This window comes from Schistocerca serialis, chromosome 7 (genome assembly GCF_023864345.2).
Source record: "Schistocerca serialis cubense isolate TAMUIC-IGC-003099 chromosome 7, iqSchSeri2.2, whole genome shotgun sequence".
In the NCBI taxonomy this organism is placed as follows: domain Eukaryota; kingdom Metazoa; phylum Arthropoda; class Insecta; order Orthoptera; family Acrididae; genus Schistocerca; species Schistocerca serialis.
The window spans coordinates 123,312,436-123,331,687 of record NC_064644.1 but is presented as its reverse complement, the minus strand read 5'-3'; the positions used below and the strand labels follow the sequence as shown (position 1 = coordinate 123,331,687).

The 19,252-nt window shown below is 43.0% G+C and overlaps 1 protein-coding gene across 7 annotated transcripts in view; it reads left to right on the top strand.

Moving 5' to 3' along the window:
* Nucleotides 1-19,252, top strand: part of LOC126412101 (transcriptional enhancer factor TEF-1) — an 802,315-nt gene that overhangs the window by 429,142 nt on the left and 353,921 nt on the right. The window contains exon 1 of one of the 7 annotated variants that reach the window (XM_050081525.1): nucleotides 6,552-6,582. The exons of the other annotated variants lie outside the window; for them this stretch is intronic. Coding sequence (XP_049937482.1) covers nucleotides 6,576-6,582 — 7 coding nt within the window. The 5' untranslated portion in view covers nucleotides 6,552-6,575. Of the gene's footprint in view, nucleotides 1-6,551; nucleotides 6,583-19,252 lie in introns of those variants that run through there. 7 annotated transcript variants of the gene reach the window in all.

Sequence of the window (19,252 nt, the reverse complement as noted above, 5' to 3'; positions counted from 1 at the left end):
CGGAGCGCAAGCTCGGGTGAGGGAAGGATGGGGAAGGAAATCGGCCGTGCCCTTTCAAAGGAACCATCCCGGCATTTGCCTGAAGCGATTTAGGGAAATCACGGGAAACCTAAATCAGGATGGCCGGAGACGGGATTGAACCGTCGTCCTCGCGAATGCGCGTCCAGTGTGCTAACCACTGTAACGCCGTGGGATGGTGGCGTTAAGATAAAGCCACACGTCAAGGTGAAAGTGAGGTAGAGCGCCTTCATGATTAAGAATGAAATCATTGAAATCTTCGCGTGAACTTAAGGAAACAATCAATTTTTCAAACCGTTCTGGTATGACATTCCTGTCACAGTTTCCTTTGCAAAAGAGAAAGGTTCGGTTAAAGTTAATCTCTCTCATGTTCGACGACGACGCCAGGACGTTGTGACTCCCAAGTTCTTACATTATGGCCGTTTATTTTACCCGATAGATGAAATGTCGATTCTTCCAAAAAGATGAGTCGTTCGGAAAAAGTGTCCTTTGCAATATCCTGGAGAACTGAAATGAAAAATCCTCTTGTTATGGTCACGGGGACGCAGATGCTGCAATAACTGCAACTTGTAAGGCTGGTTCCGTGTGAACGCATCTCGAATACACTCGATATTTTCATCAGACGTGCGAGCCCGACTGTGTTTTTTCGCTTTACACATGCAAGAATTTTGTATGCCAATCATATGTCTGCTTGTGCAGAGGAGGGTTCTTGCTGAATCGACAGCGGAACGCACGTTGCACTTGACCAGTGGAATGAATTCGCGCAAATTCCAGCAGACACAATTATTCCTGTTGTGGTGTAGTCGCTATGTTGCTACAAACAACAGCGCAACCTTATCAGGTGACATTTGCAGTGTGTTACTATCTTTTATATTTTGCCTGTAATAAACAGTTCAAATCTGTTCTGTCTTTTTGAATCGCCTGCTATTTGTTTCAAAGGGCACCACCGGTTTTTCTCCGTCTTTCCCCTTTCCAAAATAATGACCTCGTCGGCGGGACGTGAAAGCCTTATCTTCCTTCCGTCTCTTTCGTTCAGATAGTGTGATATGACACGTTATACGTGGTGGAAAGCGTAAAATATTGCACTACTCGTACAACATGGCCCCAGCAGCAGTGTGGGGCGTGGACGCAGTCCTCGTCTCCAGCCAGGCAGCGTCGCCGGCTAATCTCGTAACTCGCGGCTGTGCGCGATAAATTACCAGCGCCGGCGTCCCCAGAATAGTCGCCTTTCCTCTGTCCGCCAAGCACCGGAAACCCCGGCGTGTCTTCCTCCACTTAACACTCTTTGGAATTCTTAGAGCCGGCGTCTTCCGGTCAAGCAAACTTCTTAGTTAACGTTCGACTAGTCTTCTCCACGTGACCTAGTAACCTCGTGACCAGCCACCCAACTTGGTCTACGTTATATAAGTGTTTTAAGGCACTCCTAAGTTAGCTGTACGTATTTTGGCGAGACGATCGCAGCCAAAGGGAACGAAAGATTTGTGTGGATTGCTAAAATCGGTTATCGTTTATTTTAGGCTGTTAGTAGGAGGTGGTGTTACTTTTGAAGTGGCCAAGTTTCACAACTGCTCTGCACCTATATGTCACAATACATCTCGCGGTGTTCGGCGGAAGTTACTTCTTACCTCTGGTATCAGAACACTCCCCCCCCCCTCCCCCTCACTCTTCTCTGTTACATTCTCGTATGGTGTACGAGAACAATGACAGTTGGTAAGTCTCCCTAAGGTTTCAGTTTTATCGTGTGTTCGTTTTGCGAAATGTATGTATGAGTGAAGAATTAGTGTCTTGGATGACTTCGTGGCGGCAAAACCATATCCTGTAGCGTTTTCTGCTGGAATTTGATGAGCGTGTCTGTAATCCTCTCGCACATATTAAACGAACCCGTAGTTCTGTATCTACATCTACATGGATACTCTACAAATCACACGTAAGTGCCTGGCAGAAGATTCATCGATTTCCCTTCACAATAATTCCCCATTATTCTGCTCTCGAACAGCGGGCGGAAAACACGAACACCTATATCTTTACGTGCGAGCTCGAATTTCCCTTATTTTACTCTGATGATCTTTTCTCCCTGCGTAGGTCGACGTCAACAAAATATTGTTGCATCCAGAGGTGAAAGTTGGTGATAGAAATTTCGTGAGACGATACCACCGCAACAAGAAACGCCATTGTTTTAATGATATCCACCCCAAATCCTGTATCATATGCGTGATACTCTCTCCCAGATTTCTCGATTACAAAAAACGTGCTGCTCTTCTTTGGACCTTCTCGATGTTCTCCGTTAATCATATCTGGTAAGGATCGCACACCGCGCAGCAGTACTCCAAAAGATGATCGACAAGCGTAGTGTCGGCAGTCTTTTTTGTAGATCTGTTGCAGTTTCTAAGGGTTCTGCCAGTAAATCGCAGTCTGTGGTACGCCTTCCCCACAACATTTTCTTTCCATTTTACTTTGTTTGCAATGTACTCCTATGTATTTAGATGAATTTACGGCCTGTAGATTTGATTGATTTAGCGTGTAATCGAAGTTTAATGGATTTCTTTTAGCGCTCATGTGCATGACCTCACACTTTCATTTACTTAAGGTCAATTGCTGATTTTAAAACTGTGCAGATACCTTTTCTAAATATTCTGATGACTTTAGTAGGCGATAAACAACCTAAGACGACTGTTCAGATCGTCTCGTAAATCGTATAATATAAGGAACAGCAGACGGCCTATAACACTACCTTGCGGAACGCCAGAAATCATTTCTGTTTTACTCCATGACTTTCCGTCAATTATTAGGAAATATGGAATCACGAATCCCGTCGTATAACAGAGACGATATTCTATAAAGACGCAATTTGTTTATAAGCCGCTTGTGAGATAATGTGAAAAGGCTTCTGGAAATCTAGAGATACGGAATCAATTTGAAATCCCTTCTCGATAGCCCTCGGCACTTCGTGTGAGTAAAGAGCTAGCTGTGTTTAGCAAGAGCGAAGTTTTCTAAATCCATGTTGACCGTGTGTCAGTAGACCGTTCTCTTCGAGGTAACTCATAATGTTCAAACACGATACATGGTCCAAAATCGTCGTAAGCCACTTCTTTCGTGAATTAATTGCAAAGGGCAAATTAAATGAAAAAGAGAGAGATGGAAAAAGTAAAGAAACTGTTTTTTATTTAAAAATTAATCTTCATAACCGTCAATACATTCTTCTCACTGTGAGACAAGACGGTTATTCCCCTCACGGAGAAATATTTGCCGTTGCCCGCCCACATATTGCGAGATTGTTTAGAGTTGGCTGCAGAAGTTTCACTGGGAAGCCCTTGCGCCTCCTCTATACACTCGCGATCACTCCTCATGCGATTTCGATATTTTAGGATCTCTGAAGAGTGATGCTTGACCGTAGATTCGCTTTGGACAAAGAGCTGCTCTCCTGGGTTCAATCTCGGTTCTTTACAAAACATCAAACATTTTCGATTGAAGGCATTGGCCGTCTTGTCGTATAGTGCGATAGATGTATTAACACCTATGGCGATTACTTTTGAAACAATAAATAGTTTGCGTACTTTCTCTCCATCTGTCTCGTTTTCATTCTATTGGCCTATACATTTCTTCATGTGATTCTTTCAGAGAAACTCGGGCTGACACTTGCTAGTTTCGTGTCATTTTTCCACTTAGGGTCTCTCCGGATGATTACTCCTAATTATATTGTTGCTACTGTTTCCATTGATTTATCGCCAATAGCGTAATCGTACAGTGATGGGTTTCCACTGTTTGCGAGGTGAAAGAGTGTTTTTCACCGCTGTGGTTAGTCGCCATGGAAACAGTGTAGAAAATGAATAATAGCTTACTGCAGTGCTTAACAGGGGTCAGTGTTGTGAAGAGACGTGTGTTTCGTTGCAGTAAGACGAAGCAACGCTTGGGTAGCGCGCATCACTGTTCTCCTAGTCAAAAGTATAGCAGTCGAACAGTCATTGCAGAAAAGCGTGTAATAAGAATAATTTCTGGAGCTCATCCAAGATCATCCTACAGACACTTATTTAAAGAACTGGAGATCGTCACTGTAGCCTCACAAAATATATATATTCACTTACGAAATTTGTTATTAACAATCCGAACGAATTCTAAAGTAATAGCAGTGCACATGGCTACAACATTAGGAAAAAGGATGATCTTCACTACTCAAGGTTAAATCTAACTTTGGCTCAGAAGGGGGTAAATTATGCTGCCTCAAAAGTCTTTGGTCACTTACCTAATAGCATCAAAAGTATAGTAAGTGGGTAATTCCGCCCCCCCCCCCCCCCCCACACACACACACACAAAATTGTCATATAATATTTTGTGTAATGTAATATCTTGTATAGACACCTTTTATTAACCTGACACGTTCCACATCATTACGAAGTGTCGTATTCATGATATATGGAACAAGTACTAATCTAATCTAATCTAATCTAATCGGGAATAGTTTGTATGAAGCCAGACGCCGATCCAGGTTCGAGTTCTGGAGGAGGGGAGGATGTGCTGAATCTTCCTGCTTTCTTCCCAGCTTCTCCCATACCGCCTTCCCCAAAAAAAAATTTTCTGAACCGTGTCGAATATGTTGTTGGCTGCAGGTACGGTCAGTCTGGGAACGTGCTCGTTGTCCTGGTCGGAATGGTTCTTACAGTCAGTCAGGCGGCAAACGCATCCATCTAGGTAGCCATGGACAAAGAGCTAAGAAGTATTCCGTTTTAAACGCAGCTTGTATCTTTTCTAGAATTCCATGCCATTTTTGAGAAACTTTGTGTGCTACTTTATTTTTCGAATCTTAACTGTAAAAAATATTAATGCTTTTAAAAAGTTAGTATTTCTTTGTGTGTGCGTCCGCGTGCGGGGTTTGGGGGGGGGGGGGGGAGGGGGGGGGGTTTGATCGTTACCACATTTTCGCGCCTGATTTAAACTTCACGTTAGTTGTGACTGGGTCAGTAGCGCCGGCATTATACACAGTTGACTGAGTCTGTAAGTACAGGGTGTACCTAAAGTCGGGCAAGACTTTGAATTATTTATTGCACAAGAACCAGACATTGTACAGATATCATAGATATGTCATTTTGAAGAGGAACACTGAAAATTTTTATTCATGTATACCACCACAGCGTAGTTTGGTAATTTGCCGATAGTCAGCGCTAGTCGTAAACGTGGGGAGTTCAGGTGCGGAGCGAGCTTTCTGTGTGTTGGAGTTCAACAAAATCAAGTGTGCTACAGCTGTTCAACGGATGTTTGGAACCAAGTACGACAAGAAGCCACCAACAAGGAAGGCCGTTTACCACTGGCACAACAAATTCGTTACGACGGGTTGCTTGTGCCCGGCAAAGAGAAACGGACGTCCCAGTGTGTGTGTGTGTGTGTGTGTGTGTGTGTGTGTGTGTGTGTGAATGTGGAGTACGTACGGGAGACAGTCATAAGGAGTCCAAAGAAATCGGTGTGTCGTGCATCCCGTGAACTCGAAAATTCTCCAGTGACAGTGTGGATAGTCCTGTGCGACAGAAGTTGTCTATGAAACCATTGAAATTGGAGCTAGTGCAGAAGCTCAATGACGGCGACAAAGACAAGCGTGTTGAGTTTTGTTCGCAGTTGCAGCAATTGAATTATGATGGGTATGGTATTGCTGATCGCTTAATTTTTAGCGACGAAGCCACTTTTCACACTAATGGGAAAGTGAACAGGCATAATTGTCGAATCTGGGGTAGAAAGCATCCACAAGAATGCACTGAATTTGAGCGTGCTTCCCCAAAGGTAAATGTCTTTTGTGCGTAGTCACGTCGAAAACTGTACGGGCCATTCTTCTTCGCCGACAGTACTGTCACTGAATATTCCTACTTGGACATGTTGCAGCAGTGGCTGATGCCTCAAATGCAATCGGACTCTCCGTTCATCTGTCAGCAGGCTGGGGCTCCACCCCATTTTCATCGTGAAGTTCGTGGGTACCTGAACACGGAGCTGCCGCATCAATGGATCGGCCGTGCTACACAAGGGGACAGTTGTTTCATGAAATGGCCTTCCCGATCACCAGATCTCACACCGTGTGACTGTTTTCTGTGGGGACACATTAAAGATCTGGTGTACGTACCGCCTCTACCACGTGTTGTGGCAGAGCTCCGGGAGAGGATACGGGAAGCGACTGCCACAGTCGACGATGCCATGCTAGGACGAGTATGGCAAGAATTCGATTACCGTATTGAAGTCTGCCGGGTCACTCATGGTTCGCATATTGAATGTTTGTTAAAAAAAACTGAGTTTTTCTTCAAAATGCAATGTGTATGACATCTGTACAATGTTTAGTTCTTGTGCAATAAATAATTGAAAGTGTTCCCGGACTTCATGTGCATCCTTTATGTTAGTACGAGAATTGGGTTTCTTTTGAAACTTCCTGTAAGATTAAAACTGACGAGTTTCAGAACCTTTCGCTGCAGAGTGAAGGTGTTTATTATGTAGCTCCTTCCCCTTCGAAATGTATATGCATTTGACACAAGGTTTTTTTTGTTGCAGGTGAGTGTCCTAGCTGTTTTGATGGCGTTGTATCGGGCATGATTTGTAAGTAAAACATTGCACTAGAACTCCTGTAAATGAATGTTATTTCCTTCTGGTCTCGTTTTCTTGGAGAAAATGTTACGTGAATTAGCATGCCACCGCAGCTTTGATGTTTATTTACTATTTCACGTTGTGGATAACTCTTTTCTTAAAGACACGTTAGTTCCTTTCTGTTTGGCATGTTTTGACCTATTGACCTCAGTAGTGTATATAACAGCTGACACTGTATGTTTTCTTCCTGTTTCTTTCTGCTAAGTGTGCAATTGCGAATATTGATGTAAGCGTCTCTTAAAAACTCGGACCTGTTCTGTGTAAGAGTGTAATCGTATGAAGCAACACTAATCAAAGTGATATCGAAGAAATGTGAAAAGCAAAGACTGCTTTATCATGCTAGTGCCTTTCTTACGGAGCAAACAACACTCATCGTGTTAATGTACATTAAAATCAAGTGGAGGGATCATCCAAAGTTCACTCCTACACAGTCACCATAGAAAGTATCTTGATACTTTTCCTTTTTCCGACGCTTTTCGTTGCACGGTGTTATAGAATTCAAGGTTTAGGTTATTCTGATGTATAGAAAAATATCGCGCTTTTCCCCTGCCTCCGTCGAAATCCTGACATAAGAAGCAAAATGGATCATCCTTTTGCTTTCAACTGAAAAATATTATTGCGATGCGCTTAGATATACTTATTTTAAAAATAGTCGTAGTTACATGTAATTTGCAAAGCACTAGTCGAAATAGTTACAATGTATGGTATTGTTACGAAAACTGACCGACCTTTCCGAATGATTTTAACTCAGTATTCCATTTCACAATCTTAATTTATTTTCTGCTAGCCAACTGCTACCTGGTTAAATTTTTTACCTTCAGCCGCTGAACGGAAAGGAGAAAAAAATTTGATTCCTTGCTTGTTTGAATTGAATGTAAAATTGATTTGGTGACGTGAGATGGAAAAGTACTTTTGACGGTTAAAATTTACTTTAGTGATATTTCTGCTCTGTATAGTTCGAGGGAACGGACAAAAATATCTCACCATTTCTTCATATAGCACGTGGTGTTACAACTGTTAGCATTTAGGTAAGACCGTCTTGCACGGCGACTGTTCGTGGTTATACGCGCTTTTAGAATGCATTTTACTAATTTGCGTACAAACTCAATGCAATGAAGGTAAAATATTAGTCGATTCACTAAATGTTACGGTGTAGTAATGGAAAGTCAGTACACAGCTGTCTGAATGTACAATTACGTATGGCGTCATTGAACAAAGAAAAGTTTTCCCTGATTGGTGGCATGACCTTCTTTTCCAAAAGAACGGATTTTGCTTTTTAAGTGTTCCTTGCACTTTGAATCCAGCGTTCTGCTGGACATGACGAGTGGTGGTAAAACCTGAATGTGATTGCCGAGCTTAAAATCCGTGTAAGACTTGCGATAAGCGACCATATTCCATTTGCTTACAGTAACGGCCATGTAAACTGGTAGATACGTGCGCAATATTACATTGTCTTCTTGCATGTTAGCCAGTCGTTGGCTCTTTGGTGGCAGTGCACTGTTTTACGACACCCATCGGTCTGCGGATCACGACCGACATTATTTCTCCTCCTACCATGAGACGTTACGCAGAGCTTTCTAATTTAACTCGTTACTGTTCACACTGTGGTGGTTAGTGCCCGCTGCACAATCGACTTCCTTCACAATTGCCAAGATCTGTCTGTTGATAAGGGGAACGGAGCAGAGTTAAACAGCCAGCACGTAGTAAACAGTGGTAAAGCACTAGGTTTAATGATGGAATTACAAGAAATCAGATAATAGCGAAATGTAAGGGCCAACGCTCGAGCAACTCCCTCACAGGCGACGAAGAAGTTGTGATATTGCTCCAAATGGGCCCACCACAAGCGATTCCGGCAGCGCCGCGCGCGCCGTCTGACGCAGCTGCAGCGCGGCGCCATTGTGACGGCAGAGCGCACGCAGCGCCTCTGGCGGCGGCGGAAGCGGCTCATTAGCGGGTGGCGGCATCGCTTTGCTTCCCGGAACGACGCGACGCCTGCGCTCGGCGCCGCTTCCCAGTTCTCAACCGCTGCGCCGTCGTGGGTGTCAACTGATAGTTCAAGCAAACTAAACACGCCCACCGCCAGCAAGTTACGAGCAGTGAAGACAGCACTGGCAATGAATGTTTGTGTGCATTTCATCTGCAACAACCGTTTGTTTCACCACGGCGGTGCTTCATACGCCCAGTTAGGATGGTTTCGCCGAGGCGGGTTCAATTATCGCAGTGTCCGCTTCGTTGGCGGTTCAATACGCGGAAACATCAGTATCTTATATTACAGATCATTTATCGTAATTGTAGACAAGTTCTCATTTACCCAGGCCTGGTTCGAAAATATTTGTCCACACAAGCGAAATATTATTTGGCAGCCCCAACCAACCTCTCCCCCTCCTCCTCAGACATCAGTTGCATTTCCTTGCGACCGAGCGAGATGGCGCAGTGGTTAACACACTGGACTCGCATTCGGAAGAATGAGGATTCAAATCTGTGACCAGCCACGTAGATTTAACTATTCCGCGACTTTCCTAAATCGCTCCAAGGAAATGCCGAGATGGTTCCTTTGAAAGGCTACGACCGATTTCCTTCCCCATCCTTAAAACATTTTAAGGTTGTGCTGCGTCTCTAATGACCTCGACATCGATGGGGTTAAACTGTGTGTTCCTTCTTTCCTTCCCTGGGGCGTTTAGTAAGACCTTTGAAAATAACTCGGAATTTTCTGATCGTGAAAAGGTTTATTTACCTTTTAAAATGAGTATCACATAAACAATACTCTGCAACAGAAATAAAGTACTTAATCTTTTTCCAATGCTAAATATGAAAAGAAAATACAACTTCCGTTTAAGGTAATTGCTGAAGTCTCTAAAAGCTTTCCGTGGAAGCAGAAAAAATTAGACCTGTTGTAGTATCGTACCTTGAATAAAAGATTTGCTAGCTATTAAAGTGAGTAATGATAATGAAAGATTGAATTTTTTTTTTGGTTTGATAATGGAACTTTTTAATTCTATAATGTACAATTTATTCGACACTGCATCGGAAAAAGTAGGATGGAATACAAAAAAAATCTGATTTTATAATGTCACGTTAAACGTAAGACATAATTTAGCTGCATTTAGTTGGATGTTACATGTGATAAAAATTCACCAGTAAGTTGTTATAAATCACAAAATTTGCCATAAGGGCAGTTGAAAATGTATAAACAAATACAAGATGTTCTGTAATTAAAGTGAAGGCAGGATGACATGTGGGCCGGCCGCGGTGGCCGAGCGGTTCTAACCGCTTCAGTCTGGAACCGCGCGACCGCTACGGTTGCAGGTTCGAATCCTGCTTCGGGCATGGATGTGTGTGATGTCCTTAGGTTAGTTAGGTTTAAGTAGTTCTAAGTTCTAGGGCATTGATGACCTCAGATGTTAAGTCCCATAGTGCTCAGAGCCATTTGAGCCATGACATGTGGAAAACGAATTGTAACACCTAATTTGCTGAAGTAGTATAGTATTTCTTGTTCAGATAAGCATCATTCATAGCAATTAGGACAATATTGGACACTGAAGTCAGTGGCGGTTCGTAACCGCGATCCGTCTCAGTTTTCGCTACTAATTATGATACATCTTGTATACATATTTTGGACTTGTGCGCGTCTGGCGGCCATCTCAGCTTGGCCTGCACTTATTTAGTGTACTACTCTGCTCATATAATAGGGATGTTCAAAAGAAAAGGTACGAAACAATACTGAGGGTATAACTGGAGTGTTTATTCAAAAGTAATCATTAGACAATTGAGCACAACTATTCCATTGCTTCTCGAGCCAAGGGATTCCCTGTTCCCAGAATTCCTGTGGCTGTGACAGGAACCAGTCCTCCACGGTGGCCTTCAGTTCTTCGTTAGAGTTGAAGTGGTTTCACATTGCGATAGTTTGTAGCGAGCCCAAACCTTGGATCGGATCTGGGACGTCTGCGAGCATCAGGTTGCCTCCTGAGGGTACATCGTAATTTTTTTTATGTTGGTGACATGCGCACAACCACGCCGGACGCTAGTTTGACGCCCCTAGATTTTGTCACTACGTTACCGCAGGCGGCATATGGAAACGTGTGTAAATTTCAATCGTTTTGATTGTAATGACGTTTCGTATCTTTTGATTTGAGCACTCCTTATATAAAATTATGAAATTCCTTCTTCGTTGCTGCTTCCCTGGTTTTAAATATAGCTGCTGTAATTAGTGTTTATTATTCCATATTTCATAGCAGAAATGAAACTTTCTTCTGTTAAAATTGTTACTTTTTATACTATTTTTGTCATAATTACTTGCAAGTATTGATTTCATATCAGATTTGGTATCTCCTATAATAGGCATATTGCAACGAATGCAGTGAAAAATGAGAAAACTGTTTGCTAAGAAGTGTGTGTGTGCTTCATGACCGTAATTTTGTGAGGATAAAAGATTCAGTAAATAAAGTAAGTGGCTCATGGAGGAGCAACAGTTGCATTGAAACGAAACAGTCATTTTGTGCACACGAAACGGAGTGAGTAGATTATAATCGTATACTAACGTCACCAATGTAGTGTCAGTTCCTTTGATGAGACGGAGAAATACGTAAGTAGATCAGTGATCACTGTGGAAACCGCCCGTAGACTACGGAACCGAAATTGATTGTAAAAGATGCATATCTTAACTTACAGGGACGTTTCATTCTCTCTGGTTTCGCAACTATTCCTCTATGTACAAATCAGATACTATTGAAGTGATGAAAACAGTCTTAAAACTGCATGTGGTCGTCGTCATGATGGAGTTTGAGCTGGTGTTAGTTCCATAAAGTATTTGTCTACTTAAGACAAGGCTCTCGATGAATATTACTCAAGGCAGAGGTTTCTGAATAGTCGGTTTCAAGACTGTTGAGAAATGAATGTAAAAAGACAGTCGTATGTAGAATTCCTAAGTCCGGAGCTCTTAATTGTTGAGAAATTACCTGACCTGAAATAGCTTCTGCGGACAGTCATCGTTTCTCTACTGAAAAACAAAGCGCACTGCTGAATAGTAATTGCCAGTTAAAAGGAACGCTTCCTTACTACTTTGTTCACCGAACGAACCAGCATTTCGAATTTACTTTATTTCAGCTACAAGCTTCGCGCAACGTCCACATCCTCTACAAAAATTGAGCACTGAACATTAATAAATTACAAAGGCAGCGGCCATCATGCAGTATCTACATTTCGTCAGGGCGCTCGGGCTGCACAGTCTACTGATGAAATATGGCTTCCTACTTCTACTGTCGACTCTCAAAGCCCCAGCAATTACAAGGGACCACATCGCCATCTCACGAATACAGTAGGGAAAGCGGTTCAATTACAACGGAATGAAAGTTGAACTTTTCTGTATACCATCGCTCCTATCCCTCTTGAAATGACGCAAAGCGCACCGGACCCTTAATCCTATTTATCCCCGAATTCAACATATCCGACAGTTCTGTGACTTCACGTGACGTAATACACGGTCCAGTCAAATTAATGCGACCACTGCCTATGTTCGACTACAACGTATAATACCAATCACAGACACCAGTTCGCAGCACTGTCAGTTGAAGTTAGATATAAAGCACGCCGGGGAACGCGCAACACAATGCAGTCGTTGCCGTAATGAGGAAATGGAGCGATTTAATTGACGTCGAAAAGGGCATGATCATTGGCTTTCGGTCCAAAGGTGGAAGCATTTCCGAAACGGCAAAAGTTGTAAACTGTTTGCGGGCCACTATGATTAAAGTATACTGTGCATGCCCAAACTGGCGCCGAGGCAACTGCGGTGCACCACGGTCTTACATTACAGGAGTAAACGACTGCTGCGGACACGCGCACGGGCGAAACGACGCCCATCTAGAGCAACTGATCATCCAGATGAACCAAGGGGAGACCAACAGTGTCTCCTTAACGTTGCTGCGTATGGGCCGCCGCAGCAGGCGTCTGGTTCATAACCCATGCTGACTGCTGTTCATTGACGACGAAGGCCGCAACTTGCACGTCACTACCAAAACTGGCCTTCCACTGAGTGGCAACAGGTGGCGTTTTCAGATGAATCAAGCTTCATGCTCCATAAGGCATACCTGCCAACTCTCCCGATTTAGGCGCGAGGCTCCCGATTTTCCAATTTTTCTCCCGCCTCCCGATTATTCCAGCATTTCTCCCGATTTTTACTAATTATCGTCAAACTTACGATATTTGTTTTGAAAACCCGCCATTTCAGGTTGTTTTTTTTTTTTCCTCGGAATTCGTTGCGTATTAGTCGACCTTAACCGATACGTATCGAAGGTTATAGAAATCAGGAAGTCGCGCGCGATTTATATATCGATAGTTATTTTTCCTCTTTCCCGCGCATTTTGTCGAAGATGTACCCGTGTCCCGTAGTGCACATGTAATAACCTCGGTAGTGCACAGTGTTCTGTTTGGACGTGTGTTGATGCATATTGTCGTAGTGTTTTGATCCGGGGCTTTGTTTTTAAACATAGCCAAAAAATATAACTCCGTCTTCTTAAAACAATTTTCGGAACAGTTTCCGTGCATTATTGAGTCGAGGAAACCAGTTGGCAAGCTTATTTTTACAGTTTTCATGTGTGTCACAAAACAGTATGGTGAATGCTGTTTTACGGCAATCACACTTTTTTTTCTAATGCTAAAAAACATCCCAACCTAACAGCAATTAGTTGGGCCAAACTACAAATAAGGGTTACGGAATCAAAATTTTGGGTATTTCCAATGTTTCTATATGTTTTTTTTGTTTTTTTAGCCATTATATAGCTTTGTGGCGCCTTAAAGGAAAACTTTTCAGTTGTCTTAGGTATATACAAAAACGAGCCACAGCTTTTTGATCTTTCATATCTCCAGTGGAGAATCTGTGAGACCACCTAGTTCGGGTTATTCGCGAAGCGAATCCTCACCCTAGCGCAGCTGGCAACGGCACTGGAGTCGGGATGGCTCAGCATTCCTGTCGGTACCTTCCAGAGCCTCGTGGACTCTCCCTGCACGTCTCGCAGCGGTACGCACTACAAAAGGTGCCTTTTGACAGTTGGTCACATTAATGGGACTGGCCAGTATAAAACGCATGGAGAGAAAAGTTGGAAAAGCAGGGCAGCAGAGGGGCACCATTGCTGTAACGTGCAACTTGCGCCGCCTAGAAGATTGCGGTTTCGGGATTGGAGACAGTTAGACAGCGTCCATCAATTGGATACCTTTCCGTCAGGGAAAAATTCTCTGTCACCTCTCCTCTTTTTATTCTAATGAAAGTCAGTTGCTTTGCAACTGTGTTTTCAATATATCTCATATAATTATATACTATAGATTTCAAGACAATATTGCCTCATCTTCAGGTACCTCTGCGACACAGAGCATATGCAAGGTGAACCATAACTCCGAAAAACTTACAGAGGTGGTTGTATGGACCAAAATACTGAACAAAGATCAAGGAAAATGGGCTCTAAAATGCATACCATAAGAGCTATGAGCGCTTGTTTAGAAATGAAATGAAATGTCGTGTGACGAGGGCCTCCCGTCGGGTAGACCGTTCGCCTGGTGCAAGTCTTTCGATTTGACGCCACTTCGGCGACTTGCGCGTCGATGGGGATGAAATGATGATGATTGGGACAACACAACACCCAGCCGGGAATCGAACCCGGGTCCTTTGGATTGACAGTCTGTCCCGCTGACCACTCAGCTACCGGGGGCGGACACTTGTTTAGAAGAAGAGATGCTTCACAGTAACGAATACGAACAAATGCTCACAGCTCTGAAGGTATGCATTTTAGAGCCCATGTATTCTGGACACTTTTTCTTGTTTGGTGTATACTTCCACCTCTGTAAGTCTCTCAGTGGAGTTCTGGCTCATCCTGTATGTGATTTGTCTGCATTACACTCGTCATGTAGCTACAGATGTTCGTCAAGCGTACGTCAGTTAACACACATACAGGTGAACGTGACATAATTATCAGTTGTATAAAATCTTTCTTACATCTTATGTTTAAAGGTACTTCCGCCATTGACATAAGAGTATATAGTATTATTAGAAGCGATTCTAACGGGAAAACTAGATAAAATACCAGAGTGCATTCTGATGTATTCATTGTATTTATCAAAGAGAGGAAGAGAAATAATTTTGGAAATGCTGATGTACGCATGTCTTACGTTGTACAACCTATTATAATCGATGTGACTACCAGTGACATCTAGTACCCGCATTGGTTATTGTTGCTGTTGGTGCACGTATTAAACTAACTCAAGTTTCAGTACCTAGAAGGAGGTAAATACTCACTTTTATCCGATTTCAAATATCCTACATAAGAGAAGTAAATGCAAACGCTTAGTTAGTGAGGTCTATATTATCACAAAGGACTCATAAAACTTCTAGCAGTCTATACAGGGTGTCCACAAACAGTTTGAAAAGCTTTTAACAGTATGTTGGGTAGGTTGTGCTGAGAAATAGTCTCAAAAAAAAAAAAAATTCGGTTTGCAGTGCCGTTCACGAGTTAATTACCATTGAAGTTAGCAAATGAGGCCGTTGGGCGCGCAAACACAACCGGCCCGCCAGAGACGGCGTCGACAAATGTTTTCTTCGTGTGGTTCCCTAAATCCGAGCAAGACAACTATAGAAAACTTGGGCATGGGACGCGCGGGCCGCTTGAATTTGCGCCCGCAGTGCCCAAATTGGCTAACATCAGTGCTAATTAACTCGGAATCGGCACAATGTATCGATTTTTTTTCTTAACAATTGTTTTTCAGCGCAACGTAAACTGCAATACCCTTACAAGCTGTTCAGATTGTTTCTGACCGCCCTGCATACTCTTTGCGATCGTAATTACTGGTAACCAGATGGATGACTACAACGTCTTATAGGAGAATTACATTCACCTTTACCAATAAACGTATAGAGGGGCAGAAGTAACATACACAGCGGATTACATCAGTCCGTGCGATAGTATTACAGTGCATCTACTGTAAATTATAATCACCAGTCACACGTCAAATTATTTAAAAGTGATGATGAATATCTGCTGCGAGCACAGTTCAACAGCAGAAGGCGATACAAATCATCATTTCCTTTCGTGTGAATCGTTCCACTATCAGCAATTCGCTGTGTAGTGGAAACTAACAAGTTTCCCACTCATATTACCACTATCCTCGCTTTGGAAACTGCAACGACCTGTAGAAGCATCTTAGACTTTTTAATGACATTTTAACCTCAATATATAACACAGTGTCTATTCCGACGGGCTCTGTGAGACCGACCGAAATGATTTTAAGGTAGTTCAATGATTAGCAACTTGTTTTAAATGTTCAGAAATATAAAGCTATACTCTTGACAAAATGCAGGAATGTAGTATCCTATGACAACACAACCAGTGAGTCACAATTGGAATCAGTCAGCCCTTCCAAATATGTCGGTGTAATGATTGCAGAGGCTCATTCGTTGCTAAGGCAGGTGGCGCAGACTTCTGGTCATTGGAAGGATACCGGGTCTACAAAGGAGACTGCTCACGAAGCACTCGCGCTACCATCCTAGAATAATGCTCAGTGCATGGGGCCCATAACAAATAGCACTAACAAGGGATATTGAAAATGTACAAAGAAGGGCAACGAGAATGGTTGCAGGTTTGTCCGACTCTCGGAAATACTAAACTGACAAACGTTTGAAGACAGACGCCAGCTATCCCGAGAAAGGGTACATACAGAATTTTAAGAACTAGTATTAAGTGAAGAATTTGGAGATATTGTTTAACTGCCTACGTATGGATCCCATAGAATTTCTAGATATTCTGTAACCTCCTACGTATCAGCCCCGTAGGCTAATCACAGCATGAACAGAACTATTTAAAGTCAATTTTCCTGCTCTCCACACGGTTGGAACAGTAAGAAATTCGAACATGTCGAACAATGCCAGGTGCTAGCTGCCGTGCACTTCACAGTGTTTTGCAGAGTATGTTTGGTGGGAGTCGACCCCGGGACCTCTTGGTTTCGAGACACGCGCTTCAATACTAGACACCAGATCTTACATCTGAGGTATGCACATAACACACTGGACACGCATTCGGAAAGACGGTGATTCAGATCCGCGTTGCGTCGTCTAGATATGGTTTTCCTTGCTTTCCCTAAATCACTTAAGGAAAATTCCGGGATGGTTTCTTTGGAAAGCACCCGACCGACTTCCTTCCCCAACCTTCGTCAGTCCGAGGACGCGCTTGGTCTCCAATGACCTTGCCGTCGACGAGGCAACAAACCCGAACTATCCTTTCAACCATAGATCTGTAGTCACTTATGTTTCTAGCCATTTCTGTCTCCAGAGCTTTTCCTAGCTGATTGTCGACAGCTGTTGAATAATTTGGAAAATTTTCGTGTTATTCTGTACCGGTTATGATTGTAACAATGATCTTCAAAGAGAGAAACACTGTACATCAATGGCTCAACAAAATATTTCCGTCATCTATGAGCCATACAAATGTAGAACACACATAATTGTCATAATAATCTGTTTTAACACAGTCCATATATTAAAGTAGTCCATAATAATTGTGCCAAGCACTGACAATTATGTGTGCTCTACATCTGCGTGGCTCATATATGACGGAAATGTGTGGCTGATCTATTGGTGGACAATGTTTCTCTCCTTGAAGACGATTGTAACAATCGAAACCGGTAGAAAATAAACATAAAATTGCACAGCTGGTGGCATATGATTTTGCCAAAACTCTCTCTCTCTCTCTTTCTCTCTCTCTCTCTCTCTCTCTTTCTCTTTCTCTCTCTCTCTCTGTCTCGTACAGAATCCGAATTAATAATTCTGTCTGCTTGTGTTTTCTCGGTCCCCGCCCTCTGCTACTGAGTGAATTGATCACAGGCCATCTAAGGAGCACTTGAAGCGTATTAATTTCGTGTGGCTCAATGGCAGGGTGCAAGTAGCCGTTTCGGCTACTTGCGTGTCCCTAACTATCCCACTTATGAAACTGAACAATTTTTTTTGTTATGAAACTGGGGAAATGGGACCTACAGTTTAACTGAAATTCGAACAACGTGTCGTGTCTGGTGACTCCTCACATTACTGAGAGGTGAAAGCTAGATTAAAGGCACTCTGAAAACTTCGGCGGTGCGACCGGAACTCGGTTCCGGGCACGCGCTTTACGCTTCTCTTTTTCGCTTTCCACTTGTGTACCTGTGCTGTTCGTCAAAGGTGCTCTGCCGATGTCGCATGACATCTTTCAAATTCCACCGATGAGATTTCTCTCTCTCTCTCTCTCTCTCTCTCTCTCTCTCTCTCTCTCTCTCTCTCTCTCTCTCCAGATAGTGGCCAGCGCGCTGATCGCTGATCCATTCCGCCGAGCTAGCGTGCCGGCTACTACGAGACCTATAGGTCCTTCATTTGCAATATGCTCACATCATATACAGGAGGATTCAAAAGTTCGCCCACAAATATTGAAGGGATTACTTTTCTTTGCAAGAACGTGACGTACGCCACATACCCCAGAAGTTGAATCGAAAGGAGAGGTCCATTAGAATGGCCGCCTCTATCCCTGTCTGCCTGACACCTCACGAGTGTCTCTTTTTTTTTTGGGGGGGGGGGGGGGTTGGCGGGGCGACATGTCAGATGCCTTGTGTATGTATCACCAATTCCCGACGATGAAACACTTGTGGCCAGAATGCTTGCAACGTCTGGTGAGTTTCGTGCGATGCATGGTGTACTTACTAGAGCGCACCAGAATTTTTTACAAAGATTTTACCTGTGTGTTGAAAGTGGTGGTCGCAATTTTGAACAGCTTTTCTAATGTACAACATGTTATGTAAACTGTACGCAACCTTTTCTGCATTTAAGCCGCGCGAGCATTGAGTGTTCTTGTTGTTCCTGAGACTCCAGAGCCATCAGAGGTATAGAACCACTTGCAAGACCATAATTTTTTGTTCCAAACCTGTAATATTTCGACTCCTCTATCAGCTCCTTCAATTTGTACGCAAGTTCTTCAATCACACTGTATGTGCATATGGTGTTGCGGGATCCCTCCTGCCTTTAACTATTTGCGATGTTCCGTGTTATTTCAGAACTCACGATGTCTTAGAAATCTCTGTCGTCAAGTGGTGAAAAACTAGCTTGCGAAGGAACACATCTTAAGAACAAGTAGTCATGATACCATCTGACGCTGCTTATTGAATCTTATTCCCGTAGTCTTCCGTGGTCGGTAACAGCCGTTCCTTGTCTAGTTGGAGAAATGAGTAGTTGTAGTGTACACTTAGTGACCAAGATGTATAGAGACTTAAAACGCAGTGTTTGGAATATGTTAACGATTGAAGCACAATCGGGCGTTGTGGCAATAAAACGCGCTTTTTACCGTCACCTTACCGTCAATGTTTTTACGTTTCCCTTCTTGTTCATCTCTCTCCAAATATGAAAACTAGCGATATTGAGATGGTCATAAACATGATTATCACGTCATATATCTTTGGCACAGTGGAACTGTGAACCTCAAGTGCGTAACGCTTACGGAGAATATGCGAACATGCAACATATATACACAAGACTATAACAATTTCGGCATCGTAGTTTTCCTGGAAGGCATTCAGCACTCAATTGCATCGTATTCTTGTGTTTATTTTGTGATCAGAGGCCCCTCCC